Source organism: Carcharhinus amblyrhynchos, chromosome 2 (assembly GCF_965287045.1).
Source record: "Carcharhinus amblyrhynchos chromosome 2, sCarAmb.v2.hapA, whole genome shotgun sequence".
Taxonomy (NCBI): domain Eukaryota; kingdom Metazoa; phylum Chordata; class Chondrichthyes; order Carcharhiniformes; family Carcharhinidae; genus Carcharhinus; species Carcharhinus amblyrhynchos.
In genome coordinates this window covers 42,132,631-42,152,355 of record NC_137325.1, presented here as the reverse complement: position 1 = coordinate 42,152,355, position 19,725 = coordinate 42,132,631, and the positions used below count along the sequence as shown (strand labels likewise).

General features: G+C 44.8%; 1 protein-coding gene across 2 annotated transcripts in view; it reads right to left on the bottom strand.

Annotated features, from left to right (window-relative positions):
• Positions 1-19,725, bottom strand: part of retreg1 (reticulophagy regulator 1) — a 129,225-nt gene that overhangs the window by 19,680 nt on the left and 89,820 nt on the right. For both annotated transcript variants that reach the window (XM_080204985.1, XM_080204995.1), the window contains 2 exons: positions 15,513-15,639; positions 14,172-14,256 (listed from right to left, as the gene is read on the bottom strand). In XM_080204985.1, coding sequence (XP_080061111.1) covers positions 14,172-14,256; positions 15,513-15,639 — 212 coding nt within the window. The remainder of the gene's footprint in view (positions 1-14,171; positions 14,257-15,512; positions 15,640-19,725) is intronic.

Below are 19,725 nucleotides of genomic sequence, written 5' to 3'. Positions count from 1 at the left end.
TTAATAGAAATGCAAATTAATTGTAATGTTAAAATGCTACAGGCTGAAAATGTCAAGCACATTCCAAACCGCAAAGTTCACCAGCTAAACAAGTATGTTCTTACTATTTCAGCTTGTGTTTGCCAAATCAGTGATCTGATTTTCACACTTCTCCATCGGCAGGTTTTTAGAGGGGGTGGGGGAGAGGAAGTATGAAATTGAAAGAATGGGATTCTCTCTGGGTTCACATTCACACGAATTTCACAGTGTTCCCGAATTGATGGCCACTTAAGGGCCATGTCTAAAAGTTGAATGATTCATCCAAGTTTAGTGTTTCTTGACCCCAGGATAGATGAATGGTCTGAGTTTAACTGTTCCACAGGATTACCTGGAATAGCTGAAGTCAGGCCGTAACCCAATGCAGATAATCCCTTCCCACCTGCTGCCTGTCACACCTGTCATCACTTATCCCTACTAGAAATACATTTTCCCTCTCATCTCTACTGTGACTGGATCGGAATCTGAAGGTCTTCAGCATTTTTGTACTTTGAAAGATAATCCAAGCATTAAATTTTAAAAATATGGTCAGCCAATTTGAACGAACATGAGTTTTCCAAATTATTGCTGGGCAAACCATGTGAAGAAATGGCCATCGAGAGTCTTCACGAGGACCAGTCGCCAGTGCTCCACTCTCTGAATTAACTTAATTTTCCCCTATTCCACTGATCCTACTGAATCATACTGAGCACCCAAGCCTTTTCTCTTAATGTCAATATTTTCTACAAAACGAACGTAACACGTATAGGAGTACATGAATTCTCTCTACAACCTCAAAAACAACCTTCCTCGTAACGCTCATTAACTCAGTATTGCCACAATCTCTCCTTCCACCCCTTCATTTTTCTATCAATACCTCTGTGCATCTTCCTTACTGATCCCACAGCAGAATGACCTTGCTTCTGTCATACTCCAGCAATCTTACCATTCCTCACCATTTCCAGTGCTGCAAAATTCAGGGGGAGCAATTCTCCCAAAAAAAATGAGTTGATTTTGTGTAAGAACTGAAGTAATCACACTGCCTTTTTCAGCAGAAGTTTCAAAATGAATCTCCACACTCTGTATGCAGCAGAGTGCACTAGTGTGAACCACACAGAAAGTCAATGGGCAGGGTCTATTTTCATTGGTGAGGCTGGCAGCATAGCGCTAAGTGGGCCACTGCACATACACCAATCTGTCAGCACCGCAACTGGTGCATGTGCAATGGCCCCACATTGCTGGCCTCCTCGATCACAGGCCAGCCCCGTGACCCCCACATCGCCGGCTGTGCAACCCCCTCACAGTCTGATCATGGACCCGGAACATGCCAGGGCCCAGCCCTGAAACCTGGATCTCCCGCAACCGCACCGCAGCTCCCACCCCCCACTACCAGCAGGATGCTTCCACTCTAACCCCAATGGTCAGCCATGATTGCTGGCCTCCCTCTGTCACTCAGCCTGAATGCAGATCAGCAGCAGGAGCCCCCACCCCCATCGATCCTCCCCGCCCCACCCCAGAGACCCCATACCCTATCAGGCCTCACTCCCTTGGCACTGCCCCATGCCTGATGGGCAGTGCCAAGTTGGTCCCAGGCAGTGTCGGGGGCCCAGGTTGGCTAGCAGGCCCGAAGATTTCAGTTCCAGATCTGCTAACAGCATAAAAATATCTTTTAATGAGCTGTTGAATGTATTAGGCACTCCACACTGATTTCGGTCACCAGAAATCTGGTGCTGAGGCCATGGCGCCCAGTGGGGAGCCCACAGAATGACCTCTGCTCGAGTCTCCTGGCCCACTGCGCTGAAACAGCAGAGAAGTGGATTGGGAGAGCTGGTCCCAGGTCTCTGCAACCCTGGTATCCCTCCAAAACTTCCGCATCTCTTAATGCTGTCTTCCAAACTTAAGTATTATCATCAAGTTACCAAACTCATATTGCCCTTGCAACTTCCCCATTCCCATTAAACAGCTCCTACAATTGACTTCTGAAGTACCTAGAACATTACCCATACTATTTATAGTTATTATTTCAAAATACAGTCAAAAAGTTAAGCCAATGGTTTCTAAATAAACTGAGCAGTTTTACATTTTAAAACAAATACACAAGAAATCATACGAAGTGTGAGCTGCATGATCACATTATTCTGTAATAAAAGTTTAACTTGACAATGATTAAATCAATTATAAACTGTACATTACAAAATATAAGACTCTGCTTCCTAACTCATGCCAGTATGGTGGCAAAGTGACACAGTGGTTAGCACTGCTGCCTCACAGTGCCAGGGGCCCGGGTTCAATTCCTGCTTGGGTCATTGTCAGTGCAGAGTCTGCATGTTCTCCCCGTGTTTGCATGGGTTTCTTCCAAAAGCTCCAGTTTCCTCCCACTGTCTGAAAGACGAGCTGGTTAGGTGCATTGGCCATGCTAAATTCTCGCTCAGTGTACTTGAACAGGCGCTGGAGTGTGGCAACTAGGGGATTTTCACGGGAACTTCATCACAGTGCTAATGTAATCCTACTTGTGACATCGATAAATAAACTTAACTTAAATGAGGTCTGTTAGTATATTCGGATCTCTGTAAAGTTGATAATTTGAGACATCTTCCATCACTTGTAGCCCAAACTTTGTTCTAATATATGAAATTTTATTTTAGCACACATAATTGTGTAATTATTCTCACATGCTTTACTGTCAGCCCTACGTTCTAATCGTGTCTCTTAAACACGGACATTCATTTGTTTCCTAAATGGTCATTTAAAAGAGTGCAGAGGGAGAGTGCGTCAGAGGAATTATTTTAAAGAGCGCAGAGAGAGAGGGTTGAGGAATTATTTAAAGAGCGCAGAGGGAGAGAGTGACAGAAGAATTATTTAACAGAGTGCAGAGAGAGAGAGTGACAGAGGAATTATTTTAAAGAGTGCAGAGAGAGAGAGTGGCAGAGCGATTATTTTAAAGGGCACAGAGGGACAGAGCAACAGAGGGATTATTTTAAGAAACGTAGGGGAGAGCACGGTTGAGGAATTATTTTAATGAGCACAGAGGGAGAGTGGCAGGGGGATTATTTTAAAGAGCAGAGGGAGAGTGTGAGAGAGGGATTAGTTTAAAGAGCACAGAGGGAGAGAGTGACAGAGGGATTATTTTGAAGAGCACAGAGGGAGAGAGTGACAGAGGGATTATTTTGAAGAGCTCACCAGGTCGTGACTCCAAACCAATTTCATTCAGGAATGTCAAAGTGTGGCATCATAGGGAAACTGGTAAATGATTGGTTCTTGTTTATCTTCTGAATTATGGGTAACGTATCAGTAAATCCAGTGTTTATTTAGTAATAATAAGGTATATAGCAGCAATAAAATTTGGTAATAATTAGTAATAAGGTTTATTTGATTATAAAATCAAAAACCATAAATTAATTAACACATAATAAAGATGAGAAAGTGGGTGATTATTTGGAGTTGCAGTACGTAGAAGGTGTGGACATCAGTGGGATCCAAAATAACCACATCTGCAGCATGTGTCTGCAACATGTGGAGCTTTATCCAGGGCCAGTGAGCTGGAGGCCAAATTCCAGACATTGGGATGCACGTGGAACAGGAGGAGGAGTTACTCGGTTACTTTGTTATAAAAGACAGTGACACCTGAGCATAGGGTCTTCAGATTTGTTGAGTATTCAGGGTCAAGAGGGTGTGACTGGGAGTGAGGCAGATAACAGGATTAAGAAGGTGGAAGTGAAAGAGCCTTACCCCTTGCAGTTTGTCCACCAGGTTTGAGACTCTTGCAGCTTGTATGGATGAGAGCAGGCACTGCAAGGTGAATGAGCGATCTGACCGTGATGCCATGTTACAGGAAGACATTCAAGTGGATGAGTAAATAGCAATGTACTGGTACCAGGTGACAGTATTGTAAGAGAATTGGCAATTCTTTGCAGCAGAGCCCAGGTTCTGATGGTGGTGTTGCCACAGTTTGGGATAGCTGCTCAAGCTGTAGAAGAACTAGCAGTGAAAGGGGAACTTGGTCCATGGAGGTATCAACAACATACACAGGGGTAGGGAAAGATATTTTGATTAGGAATTATGGTCAACTAGCAGCTAACTTGCAGCCTGGGACTTCGGTGTTGTGGCCATTTCGGAGACATACACAGAGCAGGGACAGGAATGGTTGTTGCAGGTTCCAGGGTTTAGATGTTCCAGAAGAGCAGGGAAGGTGGTGAAAGAGGGGGAGGTGTGGCATTGTTAGCCAAGGACAGTATTACGATGGCAGAAAGGACATATGATGAGGACTCGTCTACTGAGGTAGTACGGGCTAAGATTTGGAACAGGAAAGGAGAGGTCACCCTGCTGGGAGTTTTTTTTTATAGGCCTCCGAAAAGTTCCAGAGATGTAGAGAAAAGGATTGCAAAGGTGATTCTGGATAGGAGTGAAAGTAACAGGGTAGTTGTTATGGGGGACTTTAACTTTACAAATATTGACTGGAAAAGCTATGGTTCGAGTACTTTAGAGGGGTCAGTTTTTGTCCAATGTGTGCAGGAAGGTTTCCTGACACATTATGTAGATAGGCCAACAAGAGGCAAGGCCACATTGGATTTGGTACTGGGTAATGAACCAGACCAGGTGTTAGACTTGGAGGTAGGTGAGCACTTTGGTGATAGTGACCACAATTTGGTTACGTTTACCTTAGCGATGGAAAGGGATAGGTATATACCGAAGGGCAAAAGTTATAGCTGGGGGAAAGGAAATTATGAGGCAATTAGGCAAGGTTTAGGATACATAGATTGGAGAAAGAAACTGCATGGGATGGGCACAATTGAAATGTGGAACTTGTTCAAGGAGCAGCTACTGCATGTCCTTGATCAATATGTACCTGTCGGTAGGGAGGGAGTGGTCGAGGGAGGGAACCGTGGTTTACTAAGGAAGTTGAATCTCTTGTGAAAAGGAAGGAGGAGACTTATGTAAAGATGAGATGTGAAGGCTCAGTTAGGGCACAAGTTAGCCAGAAAGGACCTAAAGAGAGAGTTAAGAAGTGCCGGAAGAGGACATGAGAAGTCTTTGGCAGGTAGGATCAAGGAGAACCCTAAAGCTTTCTATAGGTATGTCAGGAATAAAAGAATGATTAGGGCAAGATTAGGGCCAGTTAAGGACAGTAGTAGGAAGTTGTCTGTGGAGTCTGAGGAGATAGGAGAGGCACTAAATGAACATCTTTCGTCAGTATTCAAACAGGAAAAAGTCAATATAGTCGAGGAGAATACTGAGATACAGGCTTCTGGACTAGACGGGATTGAGGTTCATAAGCAGGTGTTAGTAATTCTAAAGTGTGAAAATAGGTAAGTCCCCTGGACCGGATGAGATTTATCCTAGAATTTACTGGGAGGCTAGGGAGGAGACTGCAGAGCTTTTGGCTTTAAACTTTATGTCATCATTGTCTACAGGTATAGTACGAGAAGACTGGAGGATAGCAAATGTTGTCCCCTAGTTCAAGAAGGGGAGTAGAGACAATCCTGGAAATTATATACTTCTGTGGTGAACAAAGTTTTGGAAAGGATTATAAGAGATAGGATTTATAATCATCTAGAGAGAAATAATTTGATTAGGCATAGTCAACACAGTTTTGTGAAGGGTAGGTTGTGCCTCACAAACCTTATTGAGTTTTTTGAGAAGGCAACCAAAGAGGTGGATGAGGGTAAAGCAGTTGATGTGGTGAATATGGATTTCAGTAAAGCGTTTAATAAGGTTCCCTATGGTAAGCTACTGCAGAAAATAGGGATGCATGGGATTGAGGGTGATTTAGCAGTTTGGATCAGGAATTGGCTAACTGAAAGAAGACAGAGGGTGGTGGTTGATGGGAAATATTCAACCTGGAGTTCAGTTACAAGTGGTGTACCTCAGGGATCTGTTTTGGGGCCACTGCTGTTTGTCACTTTTATAAATGACCTAGATGAGGGTATAGAAGGATGGGTTAGTAAATTTGCAGATGACACTAAAGTCGGAGGAGTTGTGGACAGTGTGGTTGGATGTTGCAGTGTGAAGAGGGACATAGATAAGTTGCAGAGCTGGGCTGAGAGATGATAAATGGAGTTTAATGTGGAGAAGTGTGAGGTGATTCACTTTGGAAGGAGTAACAGGATTACAGAGTATTGGGCTAATGGAAAGAGTTTTGGTAGTGTGGATGAGCAGAGAGATCTTGGTGTCCACGTGCATAGATCCCTGAAAGCTGGCACCCAGGTTGATTGGGTTATTAAGAAGGCGTATGATGTGTTAGCTTTTATTGGTAGAGGGATTGAGTTTCGGAGCCATGAGATCATGTTGCAGCTGTACAAAACTCTGGTGCGGCCGCACTTGGAGTATTGCGTACAGTTCTGGTCGCCGCATTATAGGAAAGATGTGGAGGCATTGGAAAGGGTGCAGGGGAGATTTACCAGGATGTTGCCTGGTATGGTGGGAACATAGAACATAGAACACTACAGCACAAACAGGCCCTTTGGCCCACGAGTTGCGCCGATCACATCAACACCTACCAACCTACAGACCTATCTATAACCCTCAATCTCATTAAACCCCATATACTCATCCAGAAGTCTTTTAAAAGACCCCAGCGAGTTCGCCTCCACCACCACTGACGGCAGCCGATTCCATTCACTCACCACCCTCTGAGTGAAAAACTTACCCCTAACATCACTTCTGAACTTCCCACCCTGCATCTTAAATCTGTGTCCTCTCGTAGCAACCATTTCAACCCGGGGAAATAGCCTCTGAGAGTCCACCCTATCTATTCCTCTCAACATTTTGTAAACTTCTATCAGGTCGCCTCTCAACCTTCGTCTCTCCAGGGAAAAGAGTCCCAGCTCCCTCAACCTAACTTCATAAGGCATGCCTCCCAGTCCAGGCAACATCCTTGTAAATCTCCTCTGTACCCTCTCAATAGCTTCTACATCTTTCCTATAGTGAGGCGACCAGAACTGCGCACAATACTCTAAATGAGGCCTGACAAGGGTCTTATAAAGTTGCAGCATTACCTCCCGACTCCTAAACTCAATCCCTCGATTAATGAAGGCCAGTACACCATACGCCTTCTTGACCACCTCCTCCACCTGCGAGGCCGATTTAAGAGTCCTGTGGACCCGGACCCCAAGATCCTTCTGCTCTTCAACACTACTCAGACTTCTGCCCTTGATAGTGTACTCGTTCATCCCGTTGGTTCTGCCAAAATGGACGACTACACATTTATCTGCGTTGAACTCCATAAAGGTCTTACGAGGAAAGGCTGAGGGACTTGAGGTTGTTTTCGTTAGAGAGAAGGTTAAGAGGTGACTTAATTGAGGCATACAGGATGATCAGAGGATTAAACAGGGTAGACAGTGACAGCCTTTTACCTTGGATGGTGATGGCTAACACGAGGGGGCATAGCTTTAAATTGAGGGGTGATAAATATAGGACAGATGTCAGAGGTAAGTTCGTTACTCAGAGGGTAGTAAGGGCGTGGAATGCCCTGCCTGCAGCAGTTGTGGACTCGTTAACTTTAAGGGTGTTCAAATGGTCATTGGATAGGCATATGGATAACATTGGAATAGTTTAGGTTAGAGGGTCATTAGATTGGTTCCACTGGTCAGCACAACATCGAGGGCCGAAGGGCCTGTACTGCACTGTAATGTTCCATGTTCTAAGTTAGAAACCAGAACCCTAAAATGTAATAATCTTTAGATTATTACCTGAACCATGAACAAATTGACAGAGGGTAAATAAGACAAAAGAGATGAATGAGAAATTAGTGTGGAAGAAATGGGTTTTGATCCATTGGAGCATTTAGGAATGTACTGTTGGGATGGTCTTCACCTGAACTGTGCTGGGATCAGTATTCAGGTGAGTTGTATAACTAAATTGGTAAAGGGGGTTTAAACTAAAACTAAACAATGTGGTGGGGTGGAGGTAAGATGTGATTAAGTAAAGGAAAATGGCAGGATAGTAAGAGTAGGATATAAAATTAGGAAATTTTAGGCAATCGATTCTGAGGACTCAAAGTTAAAACAGCCCAGACTTACTTCTGTTAAATTACAAGGACATGTAAAATGGTATGGAAAAATAGGTCACACCATTCTGGTGGGAAGTTGTAGTTAATGCATATTGTTTGGGCAAACAACATAACAAGCTTTACTTCTACTTAATGCTGTTCCTGATCTTTATCTTCATGCTGACTAGAAACATTTGGTGTATTTCAGGCTTATGCATTGACAAGAAAACAAGTTTCTATTTTTTTCTAAAAGGCAGAAGGAAGTCAATATAATAAACAAGCTAACTAGTTAAAAGCAGCGAATTTAGTTAGAACAACTGGGCCCCATTTTACCATTTTGATTCCAAGTGCTGGGCCGGCATGAAACTGGGTGTGTTCCCGATTTGACTTTTAGGCCCATTCTGAGGCGCCCCCATACTCACTCTGTCTGCAAAAATATCAGCAATTCCAAATCATGCTGCACAAACCTGTGGGCAGGGCTTAAAGTGCCCGAAACCCTGCTGCTCCAATTGAAGCCTTTAACTGCGTATGCACAAAAAAAAAGATAGAATGTTGCTCCCCTGCCACATCTTTCCCAGGCTGGATCATGCCTCGCCCGTCCCCACAACATCACTGACCCCCTTATCCCACCATACTCCCCCCACCACACTTCCGCTACCACCCAGACTGATCGCAGCCCCCTCTCCCTATAGTTCCCCCCCCCTCACTGATGTCAGGCAGAGTTACAGCAGACTCCCCTTCCTCTCACTGATCTCAGACAGAGAGGCAGCAGGTTCCCCCCACTCCCCCCTGCCCCCCGTCTCAGCAGAGTGGCAGCGGACTCAGGCAGAGCAACAGCAGAATGCCCTTCCCCTTCACTGATCTCAGGCAGAAAGATCCCCCCCCCCAAGACCTTCCTGCACAAGACCCCCATCTCCTCCCAACTCCAATGGCTGTATGACACTTCCCATTCTCTCTGCCCTGTCCCCAAAAATAGAGGCACTGGACCACCACTCTCTGTTCCCCATCAGCACACCTGCAAGTGCTCACTTGCCCTTCCCTCAATGCTAACAAGCAAACCGCATGCAACTTGCTGGAATGCTGTACCAAACTGCCTGCAGCTGATCTGCCATAATGAGGAACAGCTCATAAAAAACCCAAGGCTGGACAGGCAGGCAGATAGTGCAGGAAAAAAATGACCACACAGCCAGCTCCCCCACCGGTTCACTGAGGGCTGCTGGATGTGGCAGAGGCAAAGCGGGACACCTTCTTCCCCCAGGAGGATGCAGACGACGGTGTGGCCTGGGAGGCAGTTGCCGCCTCAGTTAGTGCCATGGCACTGGCTCACAGAACTGGGAAGAAATGCCACAAGGTGGCCAATGACCTCATCTGGGCAGCAACAGCAAGCGCTTAACCCAATCTTAGCATCTTCCCCAAATTGCCCCCAGACCCTCTCACCCCCAGCATGCTTCCAGCCACTGACCTCTGAGTACCTCAAAGTCATAGAGCCACAGAGGTTTACAGCATGGAAGTAGGCCCTTTGGCCCAACTCATCCGTGCTGCACTTTCTTTTTTTTAAAACCCCTTAGCGAATCCCAATTGCCCGCATTTGGCCCAAATCCTTCTATACCCATCATACCCATGTAACTATCTAAATGCTTTTTAAAAGACAAAATTGTACCCACCTCTACTACTACTACCTCTGGCAGCTTGTTCCAAACACTCACCACACTCTGAAAAAATTGCCCCTCTGAACACTTTTGAACTTATGCTGTCTGGTTTTAGATTCCCCTATCTTTGGGTAATGGTATTGACTATCTAGCTGATCTTGCCCCTCATTATTTTATAGACCCCTTCTCTGATTTTAAGGTCACCCCTCAGCCTCCTAAGCTCCAGAGAAAAAAGTCCCAGTCTATCCAGCCTCTCCTTAAAACTCAATCCATCAAGTCCCGGTAGCATCCTAGTAAATCTTTGCTGCACCCTTTCTAGTTTAATATATCCTTTCTATAATAAGGTGACCAGAATTGCACACAGTATTCCAAGTGTGGCCTTACCAATGTCTTGTACAACTTCAACAAAACATCCCAACTCCTGTATTCAATGTTCTGACCGATGAAACCAAGCATGCCAAATGCCTTATTCACCACTCTGTCCACCCGTGACTCCACTTTCAAGGAGCTATGAACATATATCCCTTGATCTCTTTGTTTTGTAACTTTCTCCAACACCCTACCATTAACTGAGTAAGCCTGCCCTCCTTCCTATTCCACTTCCCCTCCCCTCCCCCCCAGAGTAGGACTGAGCTTGCCCACCAAGGACCACAACCTGATACTCTACAGGAGTCACACCATCATTTCTTTTATGATTCCTTCTGTCTCCACAGGAGAAGAATGACCATAACATGACCACAACACCAGACAGAGAGAGAGTGAAGACAGGGAGTGGTGAACGAGACCTCCGGGTCCTCATCTCCTTTGAAGAGTAGATACTGGAGCTGTCCAGAGGAAGCGACAGTATTGTGGGGCTAGAGTCAAGAAGTGAGCACCTGTCAATCCTTCACTCAATTTGCTGCAACTTCTAGGGGGCATGGGTTTTTGTTGCAAGGGGCAAGATTTAAAGGAAGTATACAAAGCATGTTTATTTGCACAGAGGGTGGTGGGTGCCTGGAACTCTCTGCTGGGGAAGGTTGCAGAGGCAGATATGGGAGTGACCTTTAGGTCTTTACAGCTAAGGGAATGGGATGGGAACAAAGGCATATGGTCTCTGGAAGTTGGGGGGTGGGGGGGGGGGGAGGAGAGAGGTGGTATTACAATTCAGCCTGGTCGCTGCAGGCTTGGAGGGCTGAAAGGCCTCTTTCTGTGATGTAATCTTCTTTGTGCTTTGCTCTATATTCAATGGAGAAATGTGAATCATGTTTTTTGCATCCCAGATTCCTCTCCCTCCCTTGCCAGGGAGGGATCCAGATGCCAGGGGCCATCTGGCATCGTGGCCCCACCGCTCTGGTGTGATGATGTTGCAGGAAATAGAAATACTTTGGCAGGGAGTCAATGATGCGGGGGTGGGGGGAATAGAACCCACAGACATAGGCTCCTAGCAACTGAGCCACCTGGTGATCAGGACCTCCCTAGCCACCCTCACATGGTTCATTCGAGCTGCAAGCCCTCTAGCGCCTGGGTGCTGCTGCTTAGTTGGCTTCTGGGTCACTCTCTGGTGAGCATGACACATCTGATAACATACATTATTGGGAGGAGGTAACGTCCAAGGCCTCTGGCATGCAGGGGCCTGCCGGAGACGAGGACTCAGCTGGTCCCAGGCTACATGCTGGTCCTCTGAGATCACTTCTCCCTCAGCTGCTAGAAATGCAGCAACAGAACCAGGGAATGTAGGAGGAGCTGAAGGTCACATTGGACTGACTTGACACTGTTGGGAGGAGTCCCAAAGCTTTCAGATGAACCAGCTATTGCCAGCCTTGCATGGTTCCTAGGCCAACGCTGCAGAGGTGGCATTTGCGGCAGAAAGCCTGGGGCAGGGAATCCTCACCATGAATGGCAAGCTCTAAGCGATGGTCCAGACACAGCAGGCCACAACGGAGTCCCAGAGGGCTGTGGCCGAGACACACTAGGCACAGCGGAGTCCCAGAGGGCCACGGCTGAGGGACTGAATGGGATTCTCGAGGTTCTGCAGCTCATGGCTGAGAGGCTTGAGAACTTGCAGGAGACTCAGCGGGAAAGCATGGAGAAACAGTGGCTGTGACAGCAGCCCTTGAGAATGTGGCCTAGTTGCAGAGGGTCATGGCTGAGGGGCTGCAGAATGTGGGCCAGTCTCAGAGCACTTGCTGCAGCCAGTGACAGGTGGTCCCTGACTCAGTGGTCATCACAGAGGGCTTGACCACCATGGATAGGATGCAGTTAATACTCCAGTACTGGCAGGGCCAGGTGATGCTGGAGCTTCTGGAGCTCACTGCAGAAACACTGCCATTCCAAGGAGTGACCCAAGGGCCCACAGGAACCTCAAGGGAGGAGGAAGGGCTCGAGCCCATGCTGGGACCTTCCAGACTGGATCTTAGACATGGCTATACCTTTTGACTCCCCGCTTCCTGACATCAGGGCATCTCAGGGGCAGCAGGATGAAGAGGGTGTCATGGAAACGTCCCAGACACCTGGAAGCCAGCCAGGGCTCTCAAGGTCCAGGGCCTCTAGAGAACAACTGCCACATGCATCACAGGCAACGGTGCGAGGTAGGAAGCAGGCCCCCTCCACCTCCGATGTACATTCTGGGGGAGGTCATTAAGATGTAGTGGTCGGCCACGTAAGGTTAGGATGCTGTAATTGCACTAAGATGGCATGGGCAAAAGACTGCACTAGTTAGATAGACCTTTAAGCACTGTAGCATTTTCTGTTCATACATTTATACGTTAGAACTTAATGATTACAATAAAGGTATTTAAATCGTAAGTGTTTTTTCACCAACCACCTGTGACTAATTTGTTTCAGATTTGTCTTGAACAGGATTCCTCTTCCATTGAGGATTACCGGAGAGATGCTTCATGTTGAAATCAGTTGGGGAGGCCACTCAATGCTACGTCACTGAGAAAATGATGCCACTCTTTCCCCAGAACCCATGAGCAATTCGTTCCCCTCCCTCACCCCACCCACCTCAGGACCCTGTATGGGGGTTTCAGATCCCTTACCCACTACACAGATGTGGGCCCAGATGCCAGCATGCATATGAAGCTTGGGTAGGAGTCAGACTAGTTTGCTCCAGGGCATCATCACAATGGTGGGTGCTTAACAAGTGGTCATCACTCTCCTGCCTGCCAAAGAAACTTGCTAACACAGCATACCAAGACCCACCACACTGCTGTGATGAGGTTGCAGGAGATGGAAGGACTTTGAGGCGGGATGGGGGGTCATGGAACCCACAGATACAGGCCCCTAGTGACTGAACCACCTGGTGATCAGGGTCTCCCAAACCACCCTCGTATGGTTCATTCAAGCTGCCAGCCCTCCTGCGCCTGGCAGGCTCCAGGCTTCTTCCTCCTCCTCCTACTGGGAGTCCTCCTCCTTAGTGACACCTGGCTGGTAGGCCTCCACATCCTCCTCCTCTTCCTCCAATAAGCCACCTCTCTGTTTTGCCAGGTTATGCAGTGCACGTCACACCAGCACAATGTGGGAAGAGATCACAAGGCTGTACTGTACGGCTCTGCCAGAGCGGTCAAGGCACAGGAATCACAGTTTGTGGACCCCTACGTGTTAGAATGTAACCTGTGACAACTTTGTATCAGATGTATTGTGACCGATGGTAACAAGCTGTAAGAATCAGCTGACCCAGTAAACTATGGAACCAATTACATAATGGTCAGCTGTCAGAAATTCTGGGGAACTTGGATTGGCCCAGGGCAAGGCCCCAGGTTTGGAGTAATGAAGTTTCTTTACAAAACCCTTTCCTTGATTTATAGGTTGGAGTACATTTTCTTAGATTTTGTTGCCTGCATTCAAGAGTTCCTTCTGAAGAAACATCGGTAGCAGAGGAAAATCCATTGTAATTTGATGTTTGTTTTTGAAGGAGTGTAACATCATGGCAGAAGGCAGCAGTAAACCAGTGGAATTTGATTGTACCCATCTTTTCAGATGCCCTCACTGATGGTGCGCCCAAATCGGACTTATATGGAGATTGTCTGTTTCGTGCCGATTTCGGATTGGCAAATGTGGTGGTAAAGGGGGAAGTGCCGGTAAAGCTGGATGTGCAGCCCATTAAATCAACTGGAGTGTATTCAAATGGCCATTGTGACCATTTTGGGCGCGGTCCTGATTACGGCCAATTTTGGCCCTTGGTACAGGAGAAACTGACACAGTGGTGGTTAAGGATTGCACTACTCACCTCACGTCCAACTTTACCAAGTTTTCACATCTGAAAATGGGTGCAACTCGTGATAAAATCGAGCCCAGTTTCCAAGCACATGAAAACTAGTTTATAATAATGATATGAGTGAATGAAATTATTCCACAGATTAAATGGATTTCTGTCATGTTGCACAACTGTGTTGCTAGACCAAACTATAGTTAAGCAAAATAGTATTAGAATTCCCACAAGAAATGATACAGCTGCCTGCAATTTAACTATGAGAACATGTATAACAAAACCAGTCAGAGTTATTAAAATTTCTCAAAACTGCAGGAAGTGTACTTACGTAAGAAGTATGATACCAGAGCCCCAGGAATGTAGCGTCCAATAACTGCACAAAATGTACAGAGGCTGCAAACAAGGAGACAGAACTGGAGATGAGGGTGGGAGAGTGGGAGGAAGGAATAATAAAAAAGGTTATCAGATTGTCATATAGAACATAGAACATTACAGCGCAGAACAGGCCCTTCGGCCCACGATGTTGCGCCGATCAGTTAAAAAACAATGACCCACTAACCTAAACCAATCCCTTTTCGTCCATAAACCTATCCACGGATCTCTTAAACGCCCCCAAACTAGGCGCATTTACAACCGCAGCAGGCAGGGCATTCCAATCCCTCACCACCCTCTGGGTAAAGAACCTACCCCTGACATCCGTCCTATAACTACCCCCCCCCTTAATTTAAAGCCATGCCCCCTCGTCACAATTTGCAAGAGAAAAAGCTATTCGCATAACCATGAATAATTGTTGGAAGATTAACTCTCCACACCTGCAACTTGGATTTGAATCAAAGAAAATTCAAGTAACTTTGAATACAGGTGGACAACAGTCCATTAATTAAAAATAATTTTGAAATTCAGTAATTATACGCCAAACTAATTTACAAACAGACCAAACGCGTACAGCAAGAGAAACTGACTGGCATGCCCGGAAAGACATAGATGTGTTCAAATATAGCTCATTCAGTGGTGTCAGTGAGCAGAATAATCAAAGGAAATACCATACTCTATATGTCAACCAGGAATACTGGATGCAAAGCAGAAACATGTTTGTTTTTCAGTTTGGTATTTCTTGGTAACTGTGCATACGAAAACAATCTAATGAATAATGCTAAAATACACATACAGCTGAAAAAGGAAAGTGAACCTTAGTCAGACCAGAGCCTAGTATCTTCCTTCAAAGCCCTTTATTTTCCCTTTGGTTATTTGCTGTGGCCCATGTTATACTACACACCCAAAACTTGAGATTTCAAATTGGAGTGGAATCTGGGGCAGGAGTGGAGAGATTGCCAGGCCTTGCCAATATCATCAGTTTATGGACTTGAGCTATTTACATCCTGCTAGTCAGCTGCCCAACCAAATCAAGTGTAAAGAAATTGAATTTTGAACCAGTTAAAATTGTGCGCGCCATTACAACAAGGGAAATTGTTGGTTAATTAGTCTAAATACGAGGAATGCTATTAATTTCTCTCATACTCATTACTCTACTATATTCCAACTTTAGGACTAGCAAATAGGAATGAACATGTTTCATCTTCGTGAATTCGCCATTTACATTTTTTTTGTAATTTAGTCTCTATTTTAACTGTGAACTTTATATATTGTTGAGAAGTTGCATTTTTCTTACCTTTCCAGGGTTTTGTTTTTTGAAATGGAACATCTCCTCAAAAATCACAGTGCAACTCATCCATGACTCTGTGAGGCACTGGCTGAGTCTTGCTGCACTCTCCTGTTTATTTTCAGTCACTTTCCAGCTAAATGAAAGAGAATAATATCAATTAGATGCATTAGTCCAACCTGCCACCAGACTTACTTACTGTACATCAACACTTTAGTGTTGATGTGAACTTGGCAGTCTTGACATTTTCCATAGTTTGGATCACAAGAAAAACATCCAAATGCCAACAGTCTGCAGGGCTAAATCCGGTAACCTTATCCCATAACAGAATTACAAATACACAAAAATAATGTGGCTCAATTATATTGCTGGTGGAGAAAGGCAGCCAGAATAAGCAATGCAGATATTGCAGATACTGCTCACTTGACAACTGAACTACAAAAGCATTAAATACAGATCCACCTTCAGAAAGCTCAAAATGATCTCTCCAGAATCATCCTAACCGAGGTAAAATCTACAAGTGTACAACTGAGTATTTTCACAGTACAAGTGAACTAAGCAAAAAAAAATGTTATAGATCCATAATTTCCCCTACTTGAAAACCTAATGAAGCAGAATAGAAAATATACATCCAATGCACCAAGTTGTTGGGTTCATTAATATACTGGCAACAAAATTTAAAAATTACAGAAGTGCATACAAGGTGACCTCTATAAAATATAATTACAGCAAGTGAAAGATTTGGGATAACAGCTGAAGTCATTGTTTCAATACATGAGAAGCAATATTAGCCCTCCCTACAACTGGCAAGAGAAGATTAAAAATCTGAAATCATAAAACACAATTCCAACCTGCAGTGTAACAGTAGGTTGAATGACATCTGTGTGTCCTGTCTTGGAGATATGGGACACTTCGGGGGTGATTTTACCATTTTGATTCTAAGTGCTGAATATGAGTGCAATTCAGATCTGACATGGAAACCTGTTCTCAGGCAGCCCCATACGCACTCAGCTTGAAAAAAATGTTGTACGTCTGAATCGCGCTGTGGGCGGGCCTTATTGCACCCAAAAGACTGCTGCTCCAATTGGAGCCTTCAACTGTGCATGTGCAGTTAAAAAAATTTGAAAAATGCTCCCCTGTCACAACGCTCCCAGGCCGCAAAAAGTAGATAAAGCAGCTTGGGAGCAATGGTCGCCCACAAATATTGCCCTACTCCACAACATAACTGTCCTCCCCGCTACCCAGAGCGATCATGACCCCCCCCCCGCCCCCTTCCCTCCACCAATCACCTGCAGAGTGGCAGCAGATCCCTCTCTCTCCCTCCCCCCCCCACTTTCCCACCCACTGATTGCCTGCAGAGTTGCAGCGGTCACCTCCTGCTTCCTCACCCCCACCAGAGATCCATCTGCTTACCTTTCTTCTCCTCCTCTCCCCGCCACCAGAGATCCTTCTGCCTGCCTCCCCCTTCCCCCCACCAGAAAGCAATCTGGCCCCCTCTCCTCCCTGCACACCACCCCCCACCCCCCCGCCCACCCCACACAAGTAAACTAAGCAAAAAAATGTTATAGATCCATAATTTCCCTTACTTGAAAACCTAATGAAGCAGAACAGAAAATATACATCCAATGCACCAAGTTGTCAGCTTCATTAATATACTGGCACCAAAATTTAAAAAAAAAAATCACAAAAGTGCATACAAGATGACCTCTATAAAGTATAATTACAGCAAGTGACAGATTTGGGATAACAGCTGAAGTCATTGTTTCAACACATGAGAAGCAATATTAGCCCTCCCTACATTTGGCAAGAGAAGATTAAAAATCTGAAATCACAAAACACAATCCCAACCTGCAGTGTAACAGCGGGTTGACTGGCAAGGGAAGTGGCAAAGCTTTCCCCAAGCCATGCAACCACCACTGTGCCCCCTCCAAACCACTGATTTCCCCAACAGGCCCCCCACACTGCTGCTGATCCACAATTTCATCCTCTCTCCAGACTGCAGTCTGACCACACCCACACCTCTGCTTTGCTGCAGGATTATTCCTTCCTTTTTATTTGCCACACTATCTTTTACTCCCTCCGGATTGTCGATTGGATCCACCACTTGTGTGTGTGGTCCCTCCATCCCTCCCAACTGTTAGTCCAAAAGTTCCTGATTGCCAAGCACCATTGCCAACTGTAGCTTTGTGCTGTTGTCTTTTTTGCCCAGCAGCAGGCAAGCTTGTCCACCTGGCCAGCTGCTGGATGGCAAGCAGAATTTAAAAAAAACAAGATCCTGATTAAACTCAGTAGGTGCTTTGCCTATGTAGAATATCCAGGTATCCAACCACCCTACACAAATGCAAGGAGCCACAAATTGAATGATAGGATCTGTTGCTTCAAGTTTCTGTAAACTTCATTTATATAGCTGTATTAAAACCCATAAAGCAGCAACTGTACTTTCATGCTCAATGACAAGAGCAAAATTCAGTCTTGATAAATGCAAGGCATCTCAATCTATTTCAAGATAATGTTAAGCTTTAGGCGTTTGCTTGACACTAATTTGATAAAGATAACATCAATACATCAAATTTGAAATCGCTACCAGAGTTACTGCCATACATTACAGGTTACTTTCTGTACAGGATGATTAACCAGAGATATCAACACATTACAGTATTTAACAAAGTTGACAGTAACATTTGAAAGAATAGAGAGTAAGCTCACATAATAGTAAAACATCTGAGAAAACCAACTGAAACGGTAAGATAACCGCCTACGATTTTCAAACATATTGTAAGAGTTTTTGAACTCATTTATCTTTTGCACTTTATAACTATTAGTCACAAAATACAGTTGCCCAATGCCTGTATTTTGGCTTTGCAGATGTTGCTTTAGCTGTATGTCACTCATGCACACTTGTGATGTGGACTGTGCAAAATACTATTTTAGTTGATAACAGACATTTGTAAAATAGTTCATGGCATCAATTAGCAAATAATGCTGACTTATCTCCAATGGTAAAATTCTCAACATCAATGCTCCACCAAATCCCCTGATTCCGCTCTCCCCTCTCCCCAACCCCGATTTCTCTCCCCCCTCCCCCTAATTCCTGGTAATTTTTGCCAGTGCAAGATAAGTGTGCAGACAATGGGCCTATAAGTAACACTCACAGCCTTGCCCACTCTGCTGCAGTGCCAAACAGTTTAAGCCATCCCCTACAATTTCAGTAGAGTTAGGTCCCTTTATAGGTAAACACAGTCCATGGTTTCTCAAAGGAGGTCTGAATCAAGGGGAACGCCAGTGCCAGTGGGGAAACAAAAACAAAAATCAGGCATCTGCTCCTGCAATTCTTTTGTAGTCAGACTTGACATACAAAAAAAAATGCAATTTCAGTTTCAATAGTTAGATACATTTCTACTGGAGTGATTGATAATTGTGCTCTGTCCTGTAAAGGCAAATTATGATTACACTGATTGGCACCATGTTAAGTGTGGAGATGCATTTGAGTACTTTTGTCATGGAAAAGGTGCTTTTATGCATCCAAAACTGAAGAAAACACCACTTGGGATCTCAAGTGTATATAATCTGAAGTGATTTAAATGCCCACAGCCATGATAAATTGAGAACAAAATCTCAGCAATTTTTACTTGAGAAAAGAAAACCTGCTGCTGGACTGCTTTGATTGATAAGACGTATAGAGTAGCTTAGAAAAAAAGGGCAATTGATTTTTTTCAGTTTCATTGGACACAATCCTTTAGATTTCCCAGTGTTTATTATTACAGCTGAGCCCATTATGAATGCTGGGCTGAATTTCAAAAGTTTAAGTATTATTTATCTCTTCATTGAAAGTATCACTTATCTCAACAGGGGGCTGTGATTATCACATGTATTGCAATGCAGTGAAAAGTATTGTTTCTTATACCATACAGACAAAGCATATTGTTTGATACACAGGGGAAAAGGAAAGGATAGGGTGCAGAATATAGTGTTGCAGTTGGAGATAAATCAGTTTAATACATGATAGGAACATTCAAAAGTCTGGTGGCAGTAGGGAAGGATTATCTTTGATGTGGTTAGTGAAATAGATATTTGTTTTTACAACAGGGAAGCGTTTAAATTTTGTTGAATGGATTTTTGAAAACCCATTGCACCTGTGTTCAAGCAAAAACCCTTTTAGATCGTTAGGAGCTTTTTTTCATCTCCAGGTCTGTCCATGGTAGACTCTGGGTTTGAGATTATT